Source organism: Euprymna scolopes, chromosome 20 (genome assembly GCF_053919585.1).
Source record: "Euprymna scolopes isolate OS-2025 chromosome 20, ASM5391958v1, whole genome shotgun sequence".
In the NCBI taxonomy this organism is placed as follows: Eukaryota; Metazoa; Mollusca; class Cephalopoda; order Sepiida; family Sepiolidae; genus Euprymna; species Euprymna scolopes.
Window position 1 is genome coordinate 18,369,060 of NC_136501.1, and position 25,372 is coordinate 18,394,431.

General features: G+C 36.6%; 1 protein-coding gene across 3 annotated transcripts in view; it reads left to right on the forward strand.

Moving 5' to 3' along the window:
* The window catches only part of LOC145241344 (glutathione gamma-glutamylcysteinyltransferase-like), a 54,738-nt gene that overhangs the window by 24,390 nt on the left and 4,976 nt on the right, over nucleotides 1–25,372 (forward strand). For all 3 annotated transcript variants that reach the window (XM_080104199.1, XM_080104197.1, XM_080104198.1), the window contains exons 2-4: nucleotides 9,211–9,633; nucleotides 14,621–14,843; nucleotides 23,870–24,256. In XM_080104199.1, the coding sequence (XP_079960325.1) occupies nucleotides 9,223–9,633; nucleotides 14,621–14,843; nucleotides 23,870–24,256 (1,021 nt within the window). In that variant the 5' untranslated portion in view covers nucleotides 9,211–9,222. The remainder of the gene's footprint in view (nucleotides 1–9,210; nucleotides 9,634–14,620; nucleotides 14,844–23,869; nucleotides 24,257–25,372) is intronic.

Here is a 25,372-nt window from a genome sequence, read left to right on the forward strand (position 1 = left end):
TAGTGGCCTTATAGAGGTACAGGATACTTTCGGGTGTTAGAAGTTTTCTAGCACGGTAGAGAGAGCCCACCTTCCTCGCAGCGGCCCTGGCAATGCCCTCGATGTAATTGTTCCAGCTCATGTTTCCTGTGAACGTTAGGCCAAGGAGTTTGAAAGACGTACTCTCAGATAAAGAGTTGTTGGCCATTGCTATAGGTGGTAGAGAAGGTTTCTTGTAATTATTGAATGAAACCAGTTTTGTCTTGGTGGCATTGAACGTTACCATCCATTTTTGTCCCCATTCCACTACTGATTTGAGGTCATCCTCTAGTGTTTCTGCCATTACTTTAGATATATGTTCATTTGTTTTCCTGTCGTGCCTGCTATAGAGTGTGGTGTCATCAGCATATATACCCATCTCAGAGGCAATTTTGTCGGGGAGGTCATTTATGAATATCAGGAACAGCAGAGGACCAAGGATAGATCCCTGGGGCACTCCTGCATTTATATTATATTGTTTAGATGTACAACCGTCGAGGACAACCTGGATTTTTCTCTTATCTAAGAAGGATTTAATTACGTTAAGTATTCTACCAGTGATACCGTAAGATCTAATCTTCCTGAGGAGACCCTCATGCCATACCCTGTCAAAAGCCTTAGATATATCTAGAGCTACCGCTCTGCCCTCTCCCGCTTTGTCCAGTGAATGGTATATGCGTTCACAGATTACAGTGAGGATGTCTGCCGTGGAATGGGCTTGTCTAAATCCATATTGATGGTCGGTCAGAAGTTTAGCATCTGTAAGGTGCTGGACTAGAGCATGGTTAATTAAGGTCTCAAATATTTTGGCAAAAAGTGAGAGGAGGCTAATAGGGCGATAATTTAATGGGTCAGTTCTTTCACCAGAATTCTTGAATACTGGTACCACAGAAGCAGTTTTCCAACAGGTCGGAAAGCAAGATTCATTAAGGCATTTGTTGTAGAGTTTGGAGAGAACTGGAGCTACTTCAGCTGAGCACATTTTTAATAGCACAGCTGGGATGAGGTCGGGTCCACATGCTTTGGAAGTGTCAAGGTTTTTTATGATAGCATGCACCTGAGCAGGGGTGATTTCCAGATCGTCTAGCGTGGCGTCTGTCCGCATAGGAAAGTCAGGTAGGGGGTGGTTTAGAGGGTCCAGTGTAGAGTTGGAGGCAAACCGACTGGCAAGCATGTTAGCCTTCTCGGTTGCTGAGCAAAGAACCTCGTGATTGTTGGTTAGTGGGGGAATTGTTGATTGCCCATTATTTACTACACTGTTGTAGATTTTCCAGAAGTCACGAGTTCCTAATTTTTGTGCTTCGATGCGTTTTTTAGTGGTTTCCGTAAATTCCCTCTTAGCTGTCGCTATTTCTTTCTTAACATTACTTCTAGCTTCTATGTGCTTTTGTCTGTTTGAACTGGACTTATGTTGGTTAAACCTGCGGAATGCATGCTGCCTTTGAGCAATGGCAGTTGCGCAAGTCGAAGTAAACCATTGGGGAGAGTGGGGCTTGCTATAGAATTTCCGCATGGGAACATACGCTTCGATTGCAGTTTTGAACCATTCAGTGGTCTCAGTTGCACACTGTTCAGCAGGAAGAGAAAAAATATTTCCTCATGGGGCGTCTCTGATAAGATCTCTGATAGCTTCCCAGTCAGCCTTTTTATAATATCTCGTTGTTTTGAGCACTGGCTCTTCAGTTTTGGGTCTGGAGTTTAGGGCGATTTCAACCATTATTACCGCATGATCAGCATTCCCAAGTGGGCTGTCGGCTTTCGTTACACAATCATCAGGAACTGTGGTCAAAAACAGATCTAATAGTGATGCGTGTTGCTCTTCCTGATCAGGGAAGCGGGTTGGGAAAGTAACAATTTGCGATAGGGAGTGAGATACAGAGAAGCTATGAGTTGCGCTGCCTGCTGCATCTGTATAAGTAGAGAATCCAAGCCAGTTTTTGTGATGGACATTAAAGTCACCAAATACATGTACTTGTGCGCTAGTGTCGAAGGAGAGTGCTGTGTCTATGCTGTCAGATACTTTGTTTATTATGGTGCAGTCTTGGGTCGAGGGAGAGCGGTAGAGAAAGTAAAAGTAGCTAATGTTGTGTTGCATGATTAGTCTAAAGCACATAAAGGCTTGATCATCCGTTTCTAGGTTTGTTTCTCTAGTTAAGGGAAGGGTATTACGAATGTAAACTCCAAGTCCGTGCATATGTCTGTCAGAGTCCTTACGGCAGAGTGGGAGATATCCAGGCATGTTAAAGTAGTTAGAGGAGATGGAGGAGTGTAGGTTAGTCTCACTTAGTGCTAAGATATCCGGGGTATTTGTTAGGAGAAATGCTTCAACATCAGCTAAATTAGTTCTAAGCCCATGGATATTTGTGAATGCAAGCCTCAAGGGAGGAGGCAAGTTGGATTTGTTTGTCCCTAAGCCTGGTTTAAGCTTATTTTTAGATTGTACTGTCATCATGTTTTTTAACGAGTTTCAGTTGGGTTAGGGGAAGCCGAACAGGAGGTTATGCAGAATATCACACATGCAGCACAAGTAGACCATCAGCTGACCCTCCATCAACTAGGACTGTGGCCTCAGGAAAGCCCACCGGGGATGAGTGCAGGGTCCCTTTCCATGCGCGTCATGGCACTGCAAACATCCCGATATTATTCAACTGTTGATGGAGCAGCCGCTCTAAGCGCTACCAAAGAGTTAGGGCACCTGTACTACCAGTCGGAAACAGCAGCCAGTAACTGTCAATCCGGTACCCTCAACCCATCAGAGGAAGGTCAACCCAATCTAATTGCTCAGGCATATGTGGTACTCAAGCATTCTCAAGTGCCCAGCTTTAGGGGTGGGGTGTGTCGGGAGTGGGGGAAACGGCGTTCATTGCCCTAGACAAGAAACAAGATCTACCAATGGGTGTTTCTGTCGAATCACTGTGATAGTATCTCTGCGCCTGACTAATAGAAGGAGTATGGAAGCCGGGCGATAGGCAGGACCTATCTACTCCTTAAGCAATTTAGGTATTGCAAACCGGTAATTTGTTTGAGTCACCAGCTCTAGGAAGGTTGTCATCCAAGACTGAAGAGGCCTCCCTCTTCTTTGGTTTAGTTTCAGAGTTTTCCTTCTCCTAGACGGATGATCTGGAAAGATCCACTGGGTCCGTCACCACTGAGAGGGTTTGCTCCGTGCCTGGGTTCTAATCCAGGTATTTCTGCGACCCCGCGTGGTTAGTTAATGTTATTGGGTTAGTTTGTAGAGGTTATATCTGCTAAATAGTTACACTCCTCAAAGTGGATTAGGGATATTGTTATTTCATTGTTAGTGGATAAAGGGGTTGAGTAGAGCTCATGCAGTGTAAGCAACTATGATTGTAAGGAGGCTTGTTAGGAGATAATGTGGTTTGAGGCTTTCACTTTTGTTTATATATATTTTTTATTATTTTTTTTCCTTTTTTATTTTTATCTTTATTTATTTTTTTTTTTTTATTCATGTGAGCTTGGGTCTAGTATAATATTAAAGTGTGAGTAGGTGTTAAGAATTGAACTACGAGTTGTGCCAAAACTATATTTTAGATGATAGCAGGGCATGAGATGCGAGTGCAATATAGTACGGGTAAAACAGTAAGTTTTGAGTCATGTGTAATTTGGTAAATAGATATATGGGCTGGTTTTAGTAGGTGCGAATAAAGTTGGAGGTACAAGGTGAGTTTCTATTATTGAGAGAAGATGTTTTCAGCTTTCAAGTAAAAGTTATGGACATTTAGCATAGCAAGGAGCATTGGTTCAGTTTCGTATTAGCGTTGCAAAGCTATCTAAGAGGAGACAGTTGTGTAATGCAGTGCGGTGTGCTTTGCTTCCGAGTACATACTTTGGCTGTTTAATACCAACTGGAATAGGAATGAACTCCAATGCATGTCTAGAGGGTAGAATTGTATAGATGTTTAGTGATGACTAAGCAGTTAGCATGTGAGAGTCAGGGGCTGGAAGTTAAAGATTCCAGTACAAAACGGAGTGAAATGTAGGAGTTAAGTGGCGGTTTGGTGGGAAGGAGCAGATTGTTAGCCTTCAAGGGATAGGGGTTATTAATTTACAAGAAACAGATCTACATTAGGATTTAGAGTGGCAGGTAATTTTTTTTTTTTTTTTTTTTTTTTGCGCATGCAGGCTAGACAGAGGTAATCGTCTTGGAGGTAAAATGTATATTGGGATTCCGTAGCTAGCAGTTTGATGTTTGTTCCAGTTACAAGAACTAGTTCATGGTGGATCGGAATTCCGTATTTCGTATTTATAGGAAGACATTAAAGTAACGCACGGAGCATAGCATCCACTCAGGAAGAATAGCTCTAGTATCACAGCTAAGATACCACATATTTAGGTAACGAATAGTAAAAGTTAAATTAGGTGGCACTTTTTTTTTTTTTTTTTTGCACCTTACCATGGCTGTTACTATTAAGTATTGTACTTAAATAAAGTTCTTCTGTCATCTAAATAAGCTAAATAGGGATTCCCCCTCCGCATTACTACATCGATGTGACATGGTAAAAAAGAAATTAGTCAGGAAATTGTTTTTAAAATAAGTGAATCAAGAAGGGTCAAGATGTCTGAGAAATAAGATAAAAATTACATTGAGAAAAAAAAAAAATAAATAAAAACAAAATAAATAAAATAAAATAAAATAGAAGGGTTAGATTTGTTTGGTTTAAAAAGGATAGAATAAAATATAAGAATAAGATAAAGTGTGCAAAGAAAATACAAAAAATGTACTTAGCTAAAAATTAGATCTTCGGTGTGGTGGCAAATGGCTCTCTTCGACCACCATGCAAGTGCCGCTAAGGGAATTTTAACCTTACTGTGCCAGGTCATTGGAGTAGGGGGGGCACACTTTACATTTGTGGTCGTTAATTAATTCTTGGATCCTACCAGGAACATAAATTTTATCCGATGGATGGGCAGCATATAAAGGTCTGGACCACTTCGATCATGGAAAATATGAACATGATGAAGTTATTCATGAAGAAAACTTTGTTGACCCGATGGACCCCTCCATACACATGCAAACCATAGAAGGTTTATGGTCCCATTGTAAAAAGAAAACTGAGACAAGTTGGGAACAAGGAAACTTTTGGAACGCATGAGATGGAATTCATGTGGCGAAGAAGGGAAAAGGAAGAAGTCTTTTCTCGGATAATAAAATGCATTCGAGAATAATATTTATTTTAAAATAAAACATTAAAAAGTTCAAAATTATAAACAGGTCTATTTACATTGTTTAAAATTAAAAAGGTTTGTGAACAATATTTCTTTCAAAATTATTTTAAAAAATCTATTTCTGTTGTCTAAAATTAAAATGAAAAAGGCTTATATTGTTTAAAATTAAAATTGACAAAGGTTTGTGAACAACATTTCTTTCAAAATTATTTAAAAAATCTATTTCTGTTGTCTAAAATTAAAATGTTCTATTTATATTGTTTACAATATAATAAAATTCTGTATATATTGTTTAAAATAAATAATTGTTTATTATTTAAGAAAATGTTCTGTTTAAGTCCACGCATATTTTTGGCGCAAAACTATGGCCACCATTTTTAACATAAAAAATTATATTGTTTAATATTCGAAAAACTACGTATTTGCAGAAATTTAAATGCGATATTCGTTTTCAGCATAGAAGTTGATATTTCAAAGGAAAATGTTCAGGTGGAAACCAAGTAAAAAAAATTATCATTTAAAACGTTCAGTACTTATGTATTTTTGTTATCGTGCTGAAATAATATTATTTTGAAAGCCATTCTTAACATGGGAATAGGAGGGTGTTTTGTAATAATTATGTGCTTCCACCTAATAATTTATTTAAAAAAAGGTGATTACTGCTTAAGATATCGTGAAACGTTCTGTTTAAAATTAAATAGTTTAAAATTAAAAAATGTTATTTAAAATAAATAAGTAAAAAGTGAGAGTAAAAAAGATATTGTGAAAAATAAATAAGTAGAAAGTTTTTTTTTGTTTTTTTAAAAGTTGTTTTCAAAAACAACTTCTGAAATATCTATATTATTGTTTATATATTATTGGCATAGTAACATAACGGTGATTAGGGAAATTAGTTCCTTTTATGTGATAAAGGGTTCGAGATTATTTTTCCACCTAAATTCCAGCTAATATGCTCAGTCCATTAAATCCAAAGTAGCTGAGCAGCGGCTTCATTCCCACCAGTTTTGGCAAATAGCAAACAGGATCCTGAACAGAAGCGTGCGTTCTATCCCAACTATTATCAACGGACCTGAGGTCATCTCGTCAGCATCAGACAAGGCCAAACTATTTGCCAAGAACTTTGCAGCTAATTCTACTCTATGCGACGAAGGCCATCAACTCCCCGTATTTCCTCCTATAACAGACAACACTCTATGCAACATACAAATATCTGTGTGTGAGGTCGCCAAGCTAATCAAGAACCTCGATTCCAATAAAGCAACTGGCCCTAACGGCATTCCAATTATAGTGTTGAAAAAGCTTCAACCAGAACTTGCCCTCATACTTACAAAACTGTTTAAGCATTGCCTTAAGGAGAAGTGCTTCCCAATACCCTGGAAAACCTTATCAGTATGCCCTGTATTTAAGAACTCAGGTGATAAGTCATCTCCCTCTCAGTACAGACCAATAAGTCTCCTGTGTGTCATGAGTAAGCTGCTGGAATCCATATTAAATAGAGATATAATGTATTTTTAAAAAATTTATTTTAGACAACCTTTTCTTCAAATTTTGAATCGTCCGTCATTGAAAAAAAAAATTGAACTTGCCGATATTACCCCCCCCTCCCCCTTACTTGGAGTGCTTTTCTTCTTTTCATATAATTTTAAATGTTCCACAAAAGATTCGCACGTCATATGAAAAGACAGTTTACTACGTGAAGGCACATTCAACAGCCATCGTTTATGTTACTGCTTGCACATAGCGTAAACAGTAGCTGTAAAATGACGGAAAATAGTCCCTGGGTTCAGGGGTTAATATCATGCAAACAGTAAATTTGATTATCAGATTCGTTGTCAGCAACCTCAATCACCCCTAAAAAAACAAATTAGAGTGGTCGGTGTTCTGTTGTAGCAAATCCCTATATTTACCAAGGTTTCATCCTTGTTTTATTAAAGAGTTTCATTCTTTTTATTTTTTTAAAGTCAAAGACTAATTTTTTAAAACCCTTATCATAACATTTACTTTTTAATTTAAAACAAAAGTTGCCGCAGCTTCCTTTTTAAATGTGTTCATCTAATGGAAATATTGTTGGTTCGTTGGTTTTCTCTTAATAGTGGCATACAGAATACATTTTGTATTATTAATGTTTACATTAAAAAAAAAAAATTATTGCAGCAGAGAGTGGAAGAGAGTTCTCATATGGCATCCATGGGTTTTTATAGCGTTGACCCCATGCAATTCTCACAGAATCACGTGTGCTCTCACGCGATTATGCAAATATATAATTCCTGGTCGCTATAAAGGCAGGATGCTAGGAAGCAGTCAGGCAGTGTCCTGCAGATTGTGTGTAGGTAGTTCTGGCGTTTGGATTGTTCTTTGTAACGAACCACGAATCTGTGAGAAGCGAGTTTTCTTCTGCCTTTTTTCTGTCTCCTTCTTCTTCTTTCTCTACGGTCATTACAGCCAAGAAATCCCTCTCTTCTAGAGATGGGCGGGCCAGGGCGAAACTGACTATTTCCTATCTTTGTTCCTGATTTTTTCTTGCTACATTTTGCTACAGTTACTATTTGCGACATGACGATTATGTTCGTACCATTTGTTTCACTCAAAATTCAATATTTTTTTTGTTATTATAATATAGAAGCACTAAAATAATTACTATAAAACTATAACTGCTAATCTGAATAAGCGCCAAAGCCAATATTTTTTATTAAAAAATTTGTGCGAAAATGAAATGACACAAACAAGAAGTCGTAGAACGTTTTTTGATGCCAAATTGGCCGACATCGTCTATTTTCTATGCGGTGTCACGAAGCAATGGCTTGAATAGGTTACTCTGCATGATTACCATTTAATCATTAAGATATTTACAGCAGTAACTCGTCTTGTTACTTCGACAAAAATATAACTTTTCTTTGTCGATGTGCCTAGTGTAAGGCGAAATTTCCTTGAACAGAGCTTCTTTCAAAGAGCATTCACTACGTTGGACACATCACCACGGGACTGCTTCCCTGCAAGCTACAACATGGTCTCCTTCAAATCCAATGTCAACAAATATTTGTTATAAACAATCCTCATAAGTAATGAGACTTTATTCATTCCATTCATCATTTTCAATCCTCTCATAGTATTCTTTTTTAACTAAGAAAAAAATATAGCACTTCTGCAGTTTAACATTCCCAAACAAATTTAGAAGGTACGTATGCATCTATGCTACTGGACTATTATTTAATAGTATTCTTCAGTTAAATTCAATTTTTATGATATATTTGTTTATTAAATTGTTAGGTGAAAGCACAGAATAGTTACAAAACACCCTCCCTCCCGCATGTTAAGAATGGGTTTCTAAATAATAACGCTATTATTTCAGCATGGTAATGTAGATGCATAAGTACCATTTAGGAAGTTATTCTCAACATGGGGAGGGGGGTGTTTATTTAGAATTATACTTATTAAAAAACAAAAATGCAGAAAAATCTTTATGACGTATGTATTTGTCACGTAATGAAAATGTCATATTCCAAAAATCACATAAATTGATCAAGTAGTTTTCTTTTTTTTACTAAGAAAATAACAATTTATGATTTTTAGTGATTTTAATACTAAATTGTATCTACTATAACGCTGATTTTGATCTCGATAGTTTGAATTGAGTTGTCTTCCCTTTATCTATGCTGGATCCAAAAACTATGGGCGACCAAAAATCCTATATCTCGCATAGTTATAAAATTTGATTTTTTTTTTAGTTAAAAAATACTGCTTGACAAATTTATCTGTTTTTTTTTTTAATGTGACATCTTCGTTTCGTGACAAGTACGTACATCATAAAAATATTTCTGTATTTTTTTTTTTTTTGTTTAATAAGTGTAATTTTGAATAAGCACTGGTGGAGGGAGGTAAAAAGATTTTTCTGTATTTTTAAAATTTTTTTATTTAATTAGGTTGAATTCTAAATAAACACTGTTTATTATTCTCATTGTCTACATTCTGTAAGAATGAAAAATAATTAAATTCTTCTTCCACCAGGTCACTGTAATCATGTCGAATCCTATGAAAAGAAAGTTGGAGTTCTTTCGCCGAGTCCTTCCAGAGGATTGCATTTCCTTCTATTCCGAAGAAGGCAAGCAGATATTTGCCGAAGCCTTGGCCACTGGTCACATGAATTGTTATTTTAAACTAGCTGCCCAGTTTCGCACACAGGACGAACCCGCTTTCTGCGGTCTGTCGACATTAGTGATGATACTGAATGCTTTGGATGTTGATCCTGGGGTTGTTTGGAAAGGTCCGTGGAGATGGTACCATGAAAATATGCTCGACTGTTGCATTCCACTGGATATCATCAAAACTGAAGGAATAAATCTGGAACAGTTTGCTTGCATCGCAGAGTGTAATTCTCTTTCAACAACTTGCGTTCGGCCAGGACCAGACTCTGAAGACTCCTTTCGACAGGTGAGGTGTTCATTTTTTTTTTTATTATTAAACTAGCGGGAGTGCCCGATGTTGCTCAGGTATTTATAGGGTTAAAAAAAAGTGGTAGTAGGCAGGCAGGCTCGAACCCACAACACGAAGGCAGAAAAGAAAGTGAAAGAAAACCTGACATCTTACCGCTCAACTATGATGCGAGCAGAAGTGTAAAGCATTCAAATTTAGCCATGTCAACCATTACATCTTAGCGAATAGCGAAATGAATGAGTAAATCTGGCTATAGGCCAATTAAGCTTTCAGCTTTTTGCCGTATTTGTTTCCCCTATCATGTTGGGGAAAACCAGCTCCTCCCAAAAAGGGGGAGCTCTGGCAGTGTCCAAATGAATAGCAATTGTCTGATATGAAGGATTTCCCCCACATTGATTAAAACTAATTGCCTCCAAGACGGCCCGGAAGGCCAGGAGGTGCTTGTGTTTGCTTTGATCAGTTTCGCTTTATTTATATGAAAAAGACAAACACTGAAAACAAGGGATTTTTTTAAAAACTCGAACAAATAAAAGATAGAGACAACATCCGTTTGCAAATCAAAGATATTATGATCTAGGAAGTATCAGGAATTATTGACTAGCGGGGCTACCCGGCATTGCTCGGGACCATATAAACTATGAGAAAATTGAATTTTATTTTGAATATAGTTGTTATTCTTAGGAGAGAGAAATTTTTAATGTCTATGTATCATTTGCTATTTTGAGCAAAAGGATATTTTACCTAGCTAGGACAGATATTAGACGTATGAAATAATTGTATCTTACCTAGGGTAGATAATTTACAGCATGTATATAAAATAATTTTACCTTTGCAAGGACGGTGAATATACAATACATATTTAAAATAATTTTACCTTTGCAAGGAGGGTGAATATACAACACGTATTTAAAATAATTTTACCTTTGCAAGGAGGGTGAATATACAACACGTATTTAAAATAATTTTACCTACACTAAGACAGGTAATTTAAATGCATATATGAAACAATTTCACATACTTTTTGACCCCAAAACGGACATTATTCTCTCCAATCCAACCCCGAAAAGAGAACTTAAAATCAACCCAACTCTCAAAAGAGAATTTAAAATTAACATAATCATGCTCTTTTCTACCCACCTCTCCAACCCTCACATCATGGCCGGATGATAACATAAAAAATTCAAACAAATATAGATCACCCCCTATAGAAACTGGCCTAGTAAACTTTCATAGTAAACCAACAATATATATGTATTAATCTAATTTTGAGATCGTAAACTGTTTAAGCCATATCCGGAATCGACTTTACAAATAAAGTAATTTTGAGATAGAAAATTGTTTAAGCCATTTCTGGTACAAATTTTATAGTCTACCACCCTCATTTAATCTAGGAAATATAAGGAAAGTTCTCCATAAATGTAACCGAGGTGAGAAGCCTGACGAAAAAAGCCTTTCGTGGACATACATGAGCGCTCACACCTATTTTGCCTTTTATATTATTGACTAGCGAGGGGTACCCGGCGTTGCTCGGGTGTTTTTCAGGGTATGTGAAAACCCCCCGAAAATGTGGAGAAAACGAAGCCTTCACGACGCACAGTTGGAAAATAGTAAAGTGTTAAAAAAAAACAGGTGCGCATTTTTGATTGATGTGACGGCGATAGGTATTCAGCAGTCAGCATTTTGTGCGGGACAGTTTTGAATGAGGTAAATAAATCGGTTTGTTTGTTTTTAAAAACCCGCTCCCTATTAATAAATAGGGAGCGGGTTTTTAAAAACAAACAAACCGATTTATTTACCTTAGGAGGAGCGAAATGAAAGCTACAGTCTGATATGACGAAGTCGACATTGAACAAACGTTACTTAGCTCTCTTGAGACAACTGGCTTTCGGCCTGTTATTAAAGTCGAGTTTCGCTTTTTTTTAATACCGAAAACCGAATGTAATGCGTGCCGATGCGGGAAATGTGGAATAATTAATGTTTGAAAGTCAATAAAATTAAATAGACAGGCGAGCTCTGTGGGTAACTGAGATATTACAATTTATAGATGATATAAAAAGTTTTAAGAAGTGAACCGAGCAAGCGCTTCTCTGAAAGAAGCCTTTTGTGGACATCGAGGAAAAGCATACATACATACATACATTTTCGTTTTTATATATATAGATTTAATGGTATTTTATTCATTTAGAATATTTAAAGGAGGAAATGTAGCAGCAAATTTTATCCTTTGGTAGAAAAAAACAAACAAATTACTCAAAATCATTTCAACACATATGACTCAGAGTATACATCCACTTGAATTAATAAAAACATGCAAAAAACATTTTGTGCTGAATTTGTGGAATTTCATTTGTATTTAGATTGTATACACAGTACAATTACATTGACACACCGGTTCTTGCCAGATCACCGAAGTTAAACAACAATGAACCTGGCCAGTATCAGATGGATGACCATTTGGGAAGGCTTGGTGTTGTATGTACCGCGTCGAGTTGTAGAAATTTCCAAGTTGGCATCTGGGGGGTGTGTTTAACTCCCTGAGGGAGATGCAACAGGAAACTACCATCTTTACTTGTCTTTCCAAGATGATTATGGCTCTTCAATGCCATTAAAACAGCAGGGCTGCTGCTGCTGATGATGAAATTGCATATAATTTTTCTTTCAATAAACAAGTTGAGAAAAAATTCACAACGGAGCTAACATCTACATTACATTTAGCATTTCCTTGCCTTTATGTCGGGCCTTGGGAATGCTAAACTCATCCCTCAACTCATATACGCACACACACACACACACACACACACACACATGCACATTCGGTCATATGCATACACACTCTTGACAATAGTGAGAAACACACTCACACACAATGCCTTAACTCTTCCACACTATCGTCTGCTGATTGTCGACAAATTTATAAACATATTTATTTCAATATTTGTAACATTTCTCATTGAACTTTCTACAATGAAAACAAATGAATACTAACTCTTCTCAATAACATTTAATCAAATGTAATTTTTTGTATAATTGAGTGAGGAAGTTTTGATTATGGCTTGTTTGACCTGCGGATAATTCACACTCACAGCCCTCCAAGTATCAATACAGGCGTCTTCTATATCTCGGTTAATGAATCTCCTTTATTCTGCATGAACTTAAAATATGAACACACAGTCTGTTTTCCTATCTTTGTAAACTTCCATTTTTACATGTATACTAGCTGGGGATTCAACGTTGTCTGGGAATGAACAAGGATCAATAATGTTCCACCTTCCCGTACATTTATTATAAGCGAAATTGGTGAAATCGCCCATTGGTTAATCAAATTTCACTATCAGTTTTTTTTTTTAATTTAATTGTATTTTATCATTTAAATGACTAAATATAACAGAAAATTTTACCGTTTGATGGACAAAATAAAATTACTCAAAATCGTTTCATATGGCTCCAAGCATGCGTCCACTTGAATTGATAAAAGCAAATCAAACATTTTGTGCAAATCAGTGGTATCTCTTTAAATTTTTCGCATTTGGTTTTTGATCCACCTTGGTTGCATATAAAGCCAAATTTTTCCATCAATAAACAGGTTGAGCAAGATGAAGGAAAAGGCTAACCTTTGCATTATGCCAGCTTCTTTAGCCCCTCTGTCAGGCCTTGGGAAAGCTAAATTCATTTCTCAACTCACACATGCACACACTATCCTCGAGTGTCTAAGGCCTCTTTGTATAGGGGTTGGTCAGAACAACCTGGCATGAGGATACTTTTCCCTAGAAGTAAACCCTGACCAAATATTCAATATCACATAATATTCGCTGCCCAAATAAGATCTCCTCACTATAGCTAACCCTAATTAGCTTTTACAATGAATGGTGCACCTTCTCCAAGTGATGTTACCTCAAGTAGCACTACGAAGTTGGATACTCCACCAGACTAGATGAATTCCTGTCCTGGAATCCAATAAGACCAAGAGACCAAAATGAGAGATATACTACAATATATTAAATGGTTAATTGGGGAGAGGAAAATTAACTGTTTGAGAGAAAAGAACTCTTTCACAAGAAACACCCGTCTAGCAGAAAACGCTATCAACAATTTCCCCCACTCTTTATCTGTGTCTAAACCTAAATGTAGATTCCATGAACAAAGCTTCTTTCTTAGAACTGCACACCTATGGAATTGTCCTCTGTTTTCCTGCCGATGAGCCGTTCCACTTAAGTTAACAAATTTACCGCATTTCCATTACTAACAATTACTATACTGTCCAATTTCTACTGTACACTCTTTAACCCTTATCCTCGAGTGGCCTCTTGGCCTTGATAAGTGGGGATGCCTATGTAAAAAAAAAAAAAATGAAATAAAAACATTTGAATATCTATGTATTTCATATAGAGTTCAAGTGTTAGCCCCAGGTAGTGAGGGTCCTGGATATGACCTTAAACTACATCCGATGGTGAGGTCCCAGTTTGCGTGCTTTGGGGAGGGTGGAGCCACCCCTTAATTGCCATTTCTCTCAGGTCCACTCTGACCCAGAGTGGTAGTACCTGTTAGGATCCCAACTATGGGTTAAATAGAAACCGACTTGAAAAAAAAATATATTCTATTAAAATATTTTTCTTCTGAATCACTGGATTCGGCATTACATAACCTGAAATAACCTTTTATGTCATAAAACAAAAACAACCAACCAACCAACCAAGCAGTGGGGCCCTTGATTTCTGAGATTGAAGCAAAATAAAACAAAAAATGTCAAATGCATACATACTATTTACATTAACACGGCACACACACACACACACACACACACACACACTACCTTAAATTTTTTACACTGTCCTCTGTTGATCGAAAACAAATGTATAAACATATTTATTTCAATACTCGTAACATTTCTTCAAGTAAAGATCTAGAAATTGTTAAAATATTAAAAAAAAAAATGATTTCTGGAATTTAAAAAAAGATTATTTATTTTCTTTTTTATTTCGATCAGGTCGTAAATGAATTCAGTGAACGTGATGATGCATTTATCGTTGCCACTTATTCGCGAAAAATTCTTCAACAAACTGGAGACGGACATTTTTCACCCATTGCAGGATTCCACCCAAAAAGAGATCTGGTTCTCATTATGGATACGGCTCGTTTCAAATATCCGCCACATTGGATTAAAGTTTCACTTTTACTAAAAGCTATGAATGCACTCGACAACTCGACTGGTGAGTTTTCCTTTCATAAAGAAAACGAAAAGTTAAAAACAAAACAGAAATTAAATTTTATTTAAATATTTTATTTAATTTGAAAATAATTGTCTAATCAATTTTCCTTTGAATTGGTTAATGATAATCTTTAAGTAATACAATGGTTCTCAAGATTGTTGGATTTTATGTCGCACTACGGACACCCTCACATGTTGCACTATGAGGTCCATCCATATCTTCACGTGCTTTTATTAGCCAAATCCTATGAACTGACCCTGCCTCCACAATTGTTCTACATCAAATAACTTTTATCCACTCTTTTGATGTGGCCATATCATAGAAGTCTCTTGGTCTGCACACACTGTCCAGTTTTAATCTTTCTCTGAGATCATCAGAACTAAACCTGTCTTTAAGAATCACATTTTTTTAAAAATAAAAATTGCTCCACACAAGACATGGAGCCACTTGATATAAGAGGCTAACAAGAACGAAAAATGATTATTGCATGTATGAGGGGGGGGACTACTTATTGATCTTAGTTTTGAAAAGACCAAGGCTATAGATAGGAGAAAAACAGTCATTGATTTAATGTCCAGTTTACATGTTCACATGTGTTGGTAATTTGTAGAAATTGATTTGTCTTTCGACAGGCCTTTAATGGGCCTTAATTCTCTCACATGTTTTCCTTGACCTTTTCTTGTGAGCTGACCCTGCCTCCACAATTGTTCTATACTTACTAACCAAATAACTCCCATTCAGCCTTTCAACACGGCCATACTATCGAAGTTCCCGTTCTGCAAATATCTCCCTTTACTGTCCAGATTCCGTCCTCATCTGAGATCATGGGAACTAAGCCTGTCTTTAAGGCACATTATCATCATTTTAGTTTTATTTGGTAACTAGCGGAGGTAGCTGGCATTGCCTGGGTGTGGAGAGGTGGGGTAGTAAGGAATGCTGGTAAACAGCCCGGGTGGAGAGAGGTGTTAAAAAGAGAAAGTGGTAGTAGGCAGGTAGGCTCGACCCAGTAACGCAAAGGAGGAAAAGAAGGTGAAAAAAAAACGTCTTAGCTGATACGTCCATTGCGAGACCGAAACTTGTGAGCGTTTGAATTAAGGGTAGTCCATCGAAAGGAGACGATGACTTGTGAAAATGTTGACACAAAACCGACCCCTCCTTGTAAAAAAAACTGTCCAATTGAGGGTGAAGGAATTAATGTTTTTTGGCCAATTTTTCGATATTTGTCGTTCGAGAGGCCAAGTTTAAAACGATACCGATTTTGTCACGTTCCGACGTGTCTGTTGGAAGTTTTTGGCACACACACACACACACACACACACACACATATTTTGCCTTTTATATAATAGAATAGCGGGAATACCCGGCATTGCACGGGTGTGGAGAGGTATTGAGCAATGGAGCCTTAAAAAATGTTTCAAACCAAAAAATGAACCAACGCCCCTAAAAAAATGAAAATAGCGAATACCCGTGCGAGCAAAAAAAAATATTAGCCACAGTAACCAGGCTCAAACCTGTAACGCTAAGAAGAAAAAGAAGTGAAAAAAAGTAAACTTTTTTGTCACCATGCCCAGCATAACATATAATGTCACCACCATTCAAATTATGGTTAGTCATTGCAAGGCATATGATGACTTTGCAAAAATGTCAATGAAAAAAGTGACCCCGCCTTGTAAATAATGGCCCAGTTGAGGGTGAAAGAATTAATGTTTTTAGCCAATTTTTGGATATTTGTCCGCTGATAGACTGAGCTTTCAAACGATACCAATTTTGTCAGTGCTGGTTGCGTGTGTTGAAAGTTTTGCGAGACATACAAACACACACACACACACACACACACACACACACACACAGGTGAGATTTATATATTAGACTAGCGGGGGGGGGGTACACGGCATTGCCTGGGTGTTTGGAGGTGTGTTGTTGGGGGAGTGTAGATCAAAACATGGCCGGGTGTTTAGAAGTGTAAAATAAAAAAAAAAGTTTTAGTAGGAAGGTAGGCTTGAACCCTGAAGCCCTGACGCGAAGGTGGAAACGAAAGGGAAAAAAAGCCAGACACCTAACCATCTCGGCCATGAGGGGAGAGGAATTGATAAGCATGTTAAGTTAAGGTTTATAAAGTGAAATGAAATTGACAGGTGCAAGAAGTTAAGTCGCGTGATGGTTAACCTTGAAACAGAACGTAAGTAATGGCTGTTCAGCAGTTAAGAGTTTGTGCTGCACAGCTTTTACCGAACTTTTGGGAAGGAAAAGCAGCTCCCCCATTTATTAGGGGAGTGTCTTGAAATGAAAACAACTGTCTGATATGACAAGCTGTCATGGACCAAATGTTGACATCGCTTTCTGGAGACTACCGTGGGTTGGGGAGGTGTCTATTCGAATCGAGTTTTGCTTTTTTTTATACCAAAAAATGAAAGCAACACGTGGCGATCCAAAAATGTGGAATATTTAGCTTTTGAAAGTCGGGCAAATTAAATAGACAGGCGAACCCCGTCGTTAACTCGTAGGTATTATTATTTAGACATGATATAAAAAGTTTTAAGAAGGAGCGAGATGACCGAAAAGGCCGACGAAAAATGCCTTTTGCGGACATACAGAAAAATGCACACACACACACACACACAAACACACATTTTCGCTTTTGTATATATAGATAACTCAACTGATCATAGAGTTGAGTACTGACTACTAAATTCAATAATCTTTAACTTCTAATGGTGTTTACTCACTTTTCTGCTTAATCTAACTTTATGTAGAAAAATACGGTTTTAAAACTATTTTTACACAAATTTCTACAGTTTAGTGTCCCTTTTTTATTATTTTACTTTTGTTAGTTTGAAGAGATCAATGGGCTCCTTCCTGGAGGTAACACTTGATTCTATTATGGTTTAAATTTATATCCGAGGGCTCTTTTAAGGATAGACACTGTTCCCTTTATGACTGCTATCTGTATTTCCTTACAGCTTGGTTTTCCAGGGATTGCTTCTAAGTATTTCTGAAGGTTCTTTTTTATTAAACCAGTTGCTCCTATCACAACCGGTATAATGTTTATTTCTTTCAGAGACCATGTTTTTAGATCATTTTTTAGATCCTGATATTTTGTTATCTTTTCCCGTTCTGCTCTATTAAGGCCAAAGTCGTTTGGAACTGTGATGTCGATAATGAGTGCAGTCCTTTCGGGCTTGTTCCATATTACTATATCTGGCTTTATGGCCTTGTCTTTTATGTATCTGCCTGCCTGTATGTCTTTGCCATAGAACACAGTCACTTTTCCATTTGATGTTATCGATGGTGGATCATGTTCCCAGATGTTCGACGACCTATCTAGTTGCATCTCTCCACAGATCTTCCAATGTAAGTATCTACATACTTTGTTGTGGCGAGCAGTGTAATGACCATCGGCTAGAAAGATCTTGCATCCAGATATTAGGTGGTTTGGGCTTTCAACAGCTCAGTGACAGAATCTGCATTGGTCGGTTTTTTGTAGACCAGCCATTTTCTTAAATCCATTTGTGAGTAAGCCTTGGTCTTGTGCAGCTATAATTAATCGTTCTTCATCAAATGGAAATTTGTCACTTTTAAGCCATTGTAGTGAGGCCTCCTTGTCAATGTAGCTCTGGTTCAGTTCTTCCATGAACCTGCCTGCTCTCTTATGTTGTTGACATCCTTCTAGTCTTGTCTTTAGTTCCCTTTTTGTATACTCCTTTTTCTTCTTTCGGGCGATTAGGGTTGCTGGGTTGTCATATTCTTCTATTGTGTTGTCCAGTGTGTTACCACTGAAATTTTCACCGAGCTTTGTAGTTGATGTCTGGTGGGGTAAACATTTGGTGTGATGTTCATTCACCATTTTTATTTTGGGGTCAGAAGAACATTTGATATATTGGCCTATGCTTGCCAAGCATGTATTGGTAGTTTATAGAAATTGACTTTAATTTGGATCTGGTGTATCCTTATCACTTACTAACATGTTTTCCTTAGCCAAAGTCTGCCTTAAGACTAACATTATACATGTTACAATATTTTTGACATGTAATGGGGTATGGTCCCTCACAGTCAGGAGATTCTATTTATAAACACTGCTGCTAGAAACTAACGAATCAAATTAATTCACGTTCTGTTATCAACCAATCAGAAACCAGAATTGCTCCATAAAAATTAAACCTTTTTAGCAACCTTGCACATATTTTTCTCCTGTCAATAAGAGAAGGATCTTTTGCTCTTTGGCTGCAAAATTATAAGGTCCGGAACCTGTCTACTGAGAATTCATCATCTCCAGGACTTTTATAGAATAACTACCCATCGGAAACTTTTCTGAGACTAAAACATGGCTTCCAACTTGAGAACACATCTATTGTATCATTCTCATATTATTTCTATTCAACCATCCCCGGCCAGGTTTTATCATCATGCTGCATACATATGCTTTATAAACTCTTCTTTTGGTTAACAGTTACATCATTTTAATTAATTTTTGTTAATATCAACAAAATAGAATAATAAAATCACAAATGTATGAAATCAAACATTAATTTATTATAACGTGTTTAAAAACAATTATGCAAATTAGGCATTCAAATGATTGTTTTTGGATCGTTTGTCTGTATTTCAATCCTTTTTAAATAATAGTGGGAATTATATATTTAAAATTTCAAAAATTTTAAAATATTAATTTAGATATAAAAAAAACAACAAAAACTATATATGTGAGTGTATGTGAAGAGTAGATGAAACCGCCTTTAGCCTTATTGGGCAATCCCCTAACAATTCTAGTACACATCACTGATTGGCACCAGGAAGAGCATCCAACCTGTAAAAATTTTGTCTCAATTTGCCAAGGAGAGTATCTTGGTGTACTCATGTCATGAAGACATTTCTGGAATGGCTGTTACATTCTAAGTACAGAAACTAGTTCTCCAGGAGAATAAATGAGAGAATTTAAAAACATATAGGCAATAAAAACTCCCAGAATATGCGGTTAATATGCTTAATCGGGGTTGATATGACATTTGTTCGGTCTGCTGGTGGGCCTTATATTGAAGTTTTGATTTCATTAATTCTTTCCTGAGAATTAATTATCTGGGCAGGAATGTCTCTTGCTAGAATTGAATACTGTATAAAATAAGCAAATGTTTTTATAAAAATATATTTTTTTATTTTAACATTTGAGGAAGCATTTTAAGAACTCGAGAGTTGAGGCATGCGACTCATTGCCATTGGGATCCCGATTTCAACTGCTCAGGACTGACCATTGATCTGTCTTTAACAATATCCAGATACCAGCTGCTTATCTCTTTCTGTCGTGATGACGAAAATGAGAGACAAAGAGAGGAAAGAAAGAGAGAAAAATAGATAAAGAGACATTAATGCCTATCAACAAGAAAAGGACAGAAACAAAGAACACAATCATTGGCATTATTTTCAGTTCAACATGTCTCGGATGACAGGGTCAGTGGGTTGACTGCCTTTGACTTATCAGTAGTAACTTTGGGCACCCGATTTGATAAATAAGCTGTCAAATCTAGGTAAATCAACTTTGATTGAAAACACACTCTGAAGTCACCATGTTTTCCAGAAAACTGTTTTTTTTTTTTTTTTAAATTTTACTTGTTTTCTCCAAAGGACAAGGAAGGTTGGGTATAAGGTACTTAAATGTGGGGAATTGGTGGTTCACCCCAAAATGACCTTACTATTGTGTCACAAATTAAGGAAATGGCTTCTAAAGAAATCTGATCAGAGATTGGAAATCAATTCCTAAAAGTTATAAATCAGACGTTAAATTGATGATGACAATTTTGAGATATAACAATATACTTGAAGATCAGGGTTAATGAGTGTAAGGTGGTCACTAAGACAACAGTGTAGTGATCATTTATGGTGGAAAGTGGGTAGAATTTGATTATTTAAGCAGGTGGCTCAACAAGAACTTATCTACATTGAACTTGACTGGTGCTACCAGATCGGCCCATCTGAAGATATTGGCTTCCTGAGACGAACTGCACCTAACCTTTGAAGCCTTTTGTTTTTCTACTTTCTTTTGCAAAACTTAATTATGTTGTGCAAAACCAAAAAGAAGAACCCAGCTTTTCTCCATTTTCTTTCTTTCCATACCTCCCCCACTTCCTGACTGGTTTCTTAACTTAAAATGTACCAAATATTAATACTGTAACCCCTTTTCCTCTCCCATTGCAAAATTCATTCATGTTCTGCAGAGCAGGGAACAAAAACTATAAAATCCACTATAAAACAACCAAACCAAACACTACAAACTAGCGATTGAAGATACAAAAAGCTTGAAGAATTAACACTTTCTGCAAAATAACTGGATGCAACATGAATACTATTTCCCAAATAACAGAATTCAACATTAAATAACCCCAAAAGGTTAAGCCATAAAATAAAACAACCAAACCAAACCAAACCAAACATTGCACTTGAAGACAACCTTGTTGTAATCAGCTGGAAAGAAGGCTAGCAGAACAGTTCCACAAGTGGGCACTCCTAGAAAGAACTTCTGTTCTGTTCATGGAATTCACGTTTAGATTTAGGTACAGAGAGAGAGAGAGAGAGAGAGAGTAGGGAAAATTTTTGATAATCTAATAATTTTTGTGAAAGTTTGATAGGAGAGGACTACAGGTTGAAGTTCAGATGAGCACTTACCATGAAAATAACGATAGTGCAGAAACAGGCTCACAATGTCTCTTCTATGAGAAAGAAGTTGTAAGGAAGAGAAAAGGGCATCACTTACTAGATTTCAAAACCAGTTTTGAACTCTGTCAAGGCAGGATAGGTTGCTCTGAGCAGTTCCTTCCCAGATGTGATTTTAGAGGATTGTTCTTAAAGCTCCTCCAATTATTGGTATTGATTTTATTTTTTATATTCCTTTGAGTTCCCTAGCAAGTTCTATGTGCTTGCTAATATTTATTATTATTATTATTATTATTATTATTATTATTGGCTCACAAAGAGCTTTCACACAGGTCATTAAAGATCTCTCCTTGTAACCAACCTGTAGTATTCCCTTGAAGCTCAGTGACAACATGTCTCCCAAGATTTCCAGTACTCTCCACTTCTTTTGATAACATTTGCAAATATATTTGCGTTATCGCAACAGCCACTTACCATTGTTTTCTCATGTGCAGCAGCCATTGGTCTCCACTGGAATTTGAGTGGCAATAAACCTTCCCAAGGTCCCAGTTCTCTTTGCACTTGTCCAGCGGAGGTCTGGTCAGCACTCTCTCCTCGGTCTTTCCATCCTCCTTGATCCTTCTCGACTATTTGGCATCATTCCTTGGAGAGGAGGGGGTGGTAATATGCAGCTTCAGTGTTTTTGGTTCCATGTAATGCTTCACGTTTTGCCTCTGAAGCAGTTTATCTGGCTCGTGCATGTAGCTCATGTGTATTGGTCTCTGCATTCAAGGGTTTTCCTTAATATTTCACGATGCTTTCATTATCGTTATTCATTGTATTCTTTGCAGCCATTCCTCTGATTCCAATTTCTCCTATTCTTTTTTCAAAGTTTTTTAGAATTGTTCCTAATGCTCCTACTATTATAGGTATTATTTTGATTTTCTTCATCATCCAAATCCCTTTCAGCTCTCTGGTTAGCTCTGTGCATTTGCTCCGTTTCTCTTTTCTTTGATATTCACCCTGTGGTCAGCTGGAACAGCAAAGTCAACGATTTGACAGGACTTTTCTTTCTTGTTAATTATTACGACAACCGGTCTTCTTGTTTGAATGGGTTTATCAGTTTGTATGTCCATGTCCCATAGGATTTTGTGATTCTCGTTTTCAAGTACTGTTGCTGGTTTATGCTTGTACCATTTGTCTGTGAGTTCGAGATGCAGTTGTTTGCATAATTCCCAGGATACTGCCCTCCCCATTTTGTCATGCCTGTTCTTGTATTCCTTTTGAGCCAGTTTGCTACATTCTCTTACTATATCTTTTATCGTGTTGTCTCTTTGTCCACAATATCTGCATTTGCTGTTTTCTTGTGTTTTGTCAATCTTTGCTTTGATGTGGTTGATTCTTATTGAGTTATCTTGTGTTGCAGTTATTAGGGATTCAAGTTCTCGGTTTATGTGTCCTTTTTGCATCGATGTCTAAGTTTTTTTGTTAGTCTCATCTTTTTTCATTCTTATGAATCTTCCGTGTAGTTGTTGTTGTTGTTTATTATTATTATTATTATTATTATTATTATTATTATTATTAGTAGTAGTAGTAGTAGTAGTAGTAGTAGTGAGAGGTGAAGTAGAAAAGTAAATTTTTATCTTTTTTTAAATTTTAAAGAAAATTAAGAATTAAAACTGATTTTTCTGAAAAATTAATTCAGCTTTCTTTGAAAATTGTTTTAGTTCTATAACAAAATTTCAGATTGTTCAATAATAAAAATTTCTATCGTTTTTTATTTATGAAAAATAACTTTCTGAACTATATTAAACTTTCTGAACTATATTAAAATTTCTGAACTATATTAAAATTTCCCTTTTTTTTCTGAAAGAATTTGTGTAAATTATGTTTTTTAGATTTAAAAACAATTAAGAATGGAAATTGACTTTTGTGAAAATTTTATTTGCTTGAAAATTTTTTCAGGTCCACAACAAAAATCATTTTAGCAAAAACATGAAAGTAAATTAAATCTTACAATATCAGAATTTATTCTAGTTTTTTTTTTCATGAATTAAAATTTTCTTTTTTCCTAAAACAATTGCGTAAATATTTTTTCATTGGTCTACGAAATTGCAAGTGGCAGCCATGTTCATTTTTTACTTTTTCAATGTTTACACATTTTAATCGTGAAGTTCTCGAATTTCGATGGGTAAAATAAATTAAATTTTTACACGAAATGACTTTTTATGTAATAATATTTAAGGTAAGAAACATTTTGAATGCCTTATTTTTCTTATATCACCTGCAACCCCTGTTTAGCGACATTATCTAACTTTCGTAACTAAATTAAAAGTTCCTTCTTTTTACTGAAAACAGTTGTGTAAATATATTTTTAAGTTTTATCTTTCTTTCTTCTTGCTCAGGTTTGTCACGTGGTTACATTATTTTGAAGAAGAAAGACAATTCTCGTCCGCTTATTTTGTTTAGAATTTCCACCAGTTTATCGATGAGTCTCCATGACTATACACCAGTCGACATATTGACCTTTCTCAACAAATGGTCTTCATATTTACAAGAAGAGACAAATATCGAAGACAACCAAGAAATCATACACAAAGCAGTGGAGAAACTTTTAGCGTTGGCATTGGAACTAAAAACTGAAGATCTCCTTCTTGAAACACAGACTCTGGCTACTTGTTGTCCTTGCGAAGTGGCCAGTCAGTATCGATGTGTTGTCGATGAATTACTGCAGCAACTGAAAAAGCTACAAATCTTCACAACAGTTGAACAACAATTAAAAATAAAAAATGGTAATTTTTTTAAAATGTTATTTTTTTCTTTCCAACAAAATATTCAACACAACTTTTTGTTTTCCTCCTTCTGTTTCACTTGTCCCCTAGCTCCTCAAATAGGGAACTCTCATTGGGAACAAAAATACCTGCATTGTGTCGACACTCCCTCACAAATCTGAACGCTTCAGATAACAGACAATAATACCTCTGCCTGCAAGGAGGAGATAATGCCTTGGCAGATTTCCACTTGAGACCTGCACTTTGATCCAAACAATTTATTTCACTTATCTCTATTTACTTCTCTCTTCACAAAGGCAGAGTCAGATTTTTAACGTGGACAAAATACAAGGACACTCTTGATTGGGACAAAAATAAAACTTCCTATACTTGTAATCCCCATTGTAACCTCATTATTTTTAATGTTAGAGGATGAGTCTCCTTGCTTCTTTGGTTGCTTTGAGACTGGGTAGAAAGTATCAATCAAGAATCTATTCTTGAGAATCAGCCCGACTGGTGCAGAACCAGGAAGTGACCTGTTGGACTGAGACACGCTGCCTGGTCAGATGGAGGTATGCCGCCTGGATATTACCTAGGAAGTCCACTCCCAGGCCTTGACACCCAACTTTCAGGTGGGGCAAGTTTATCGCTTGTTGCCTGAGGCGCTCCTGCTAGGGAATGCCAATGGGGATGCGCAGGCAATTTTTGCCAGGCCAGAGTACCCATCCTTTAAGAGTGCTGGCTGGAAATTTACACTTTCCAACCTTGTGTTACGTCTTGCTGAGGTGGGTAGCAAGTCAATATCTACTAGTAACCCCCCACCCTCTAACATAAATATTCCCAACCAATGTAACTAACAGTAAAATCCCACCCCTTCACCATTAAGATTTCAAAATGGTGAAAACTTTTTTATCCAAATAACTTCTTTCCTCAGAATTTTCTCCCTTATTTCTGTTCCATTAACAAGCAGAAATTTAAATGTAATATGAATAAACATCTTACTGGACAACTTCCCACTTAGGATGCCCCCAATGCCAATAACTCTTTAGGTCTTAGTGATAACATGTTTGGTTTGAGGTGAAATAAAGTTTTAAGTTATTGACTAAATGGGCTTGAATAATACCTGTATAGTAGTGC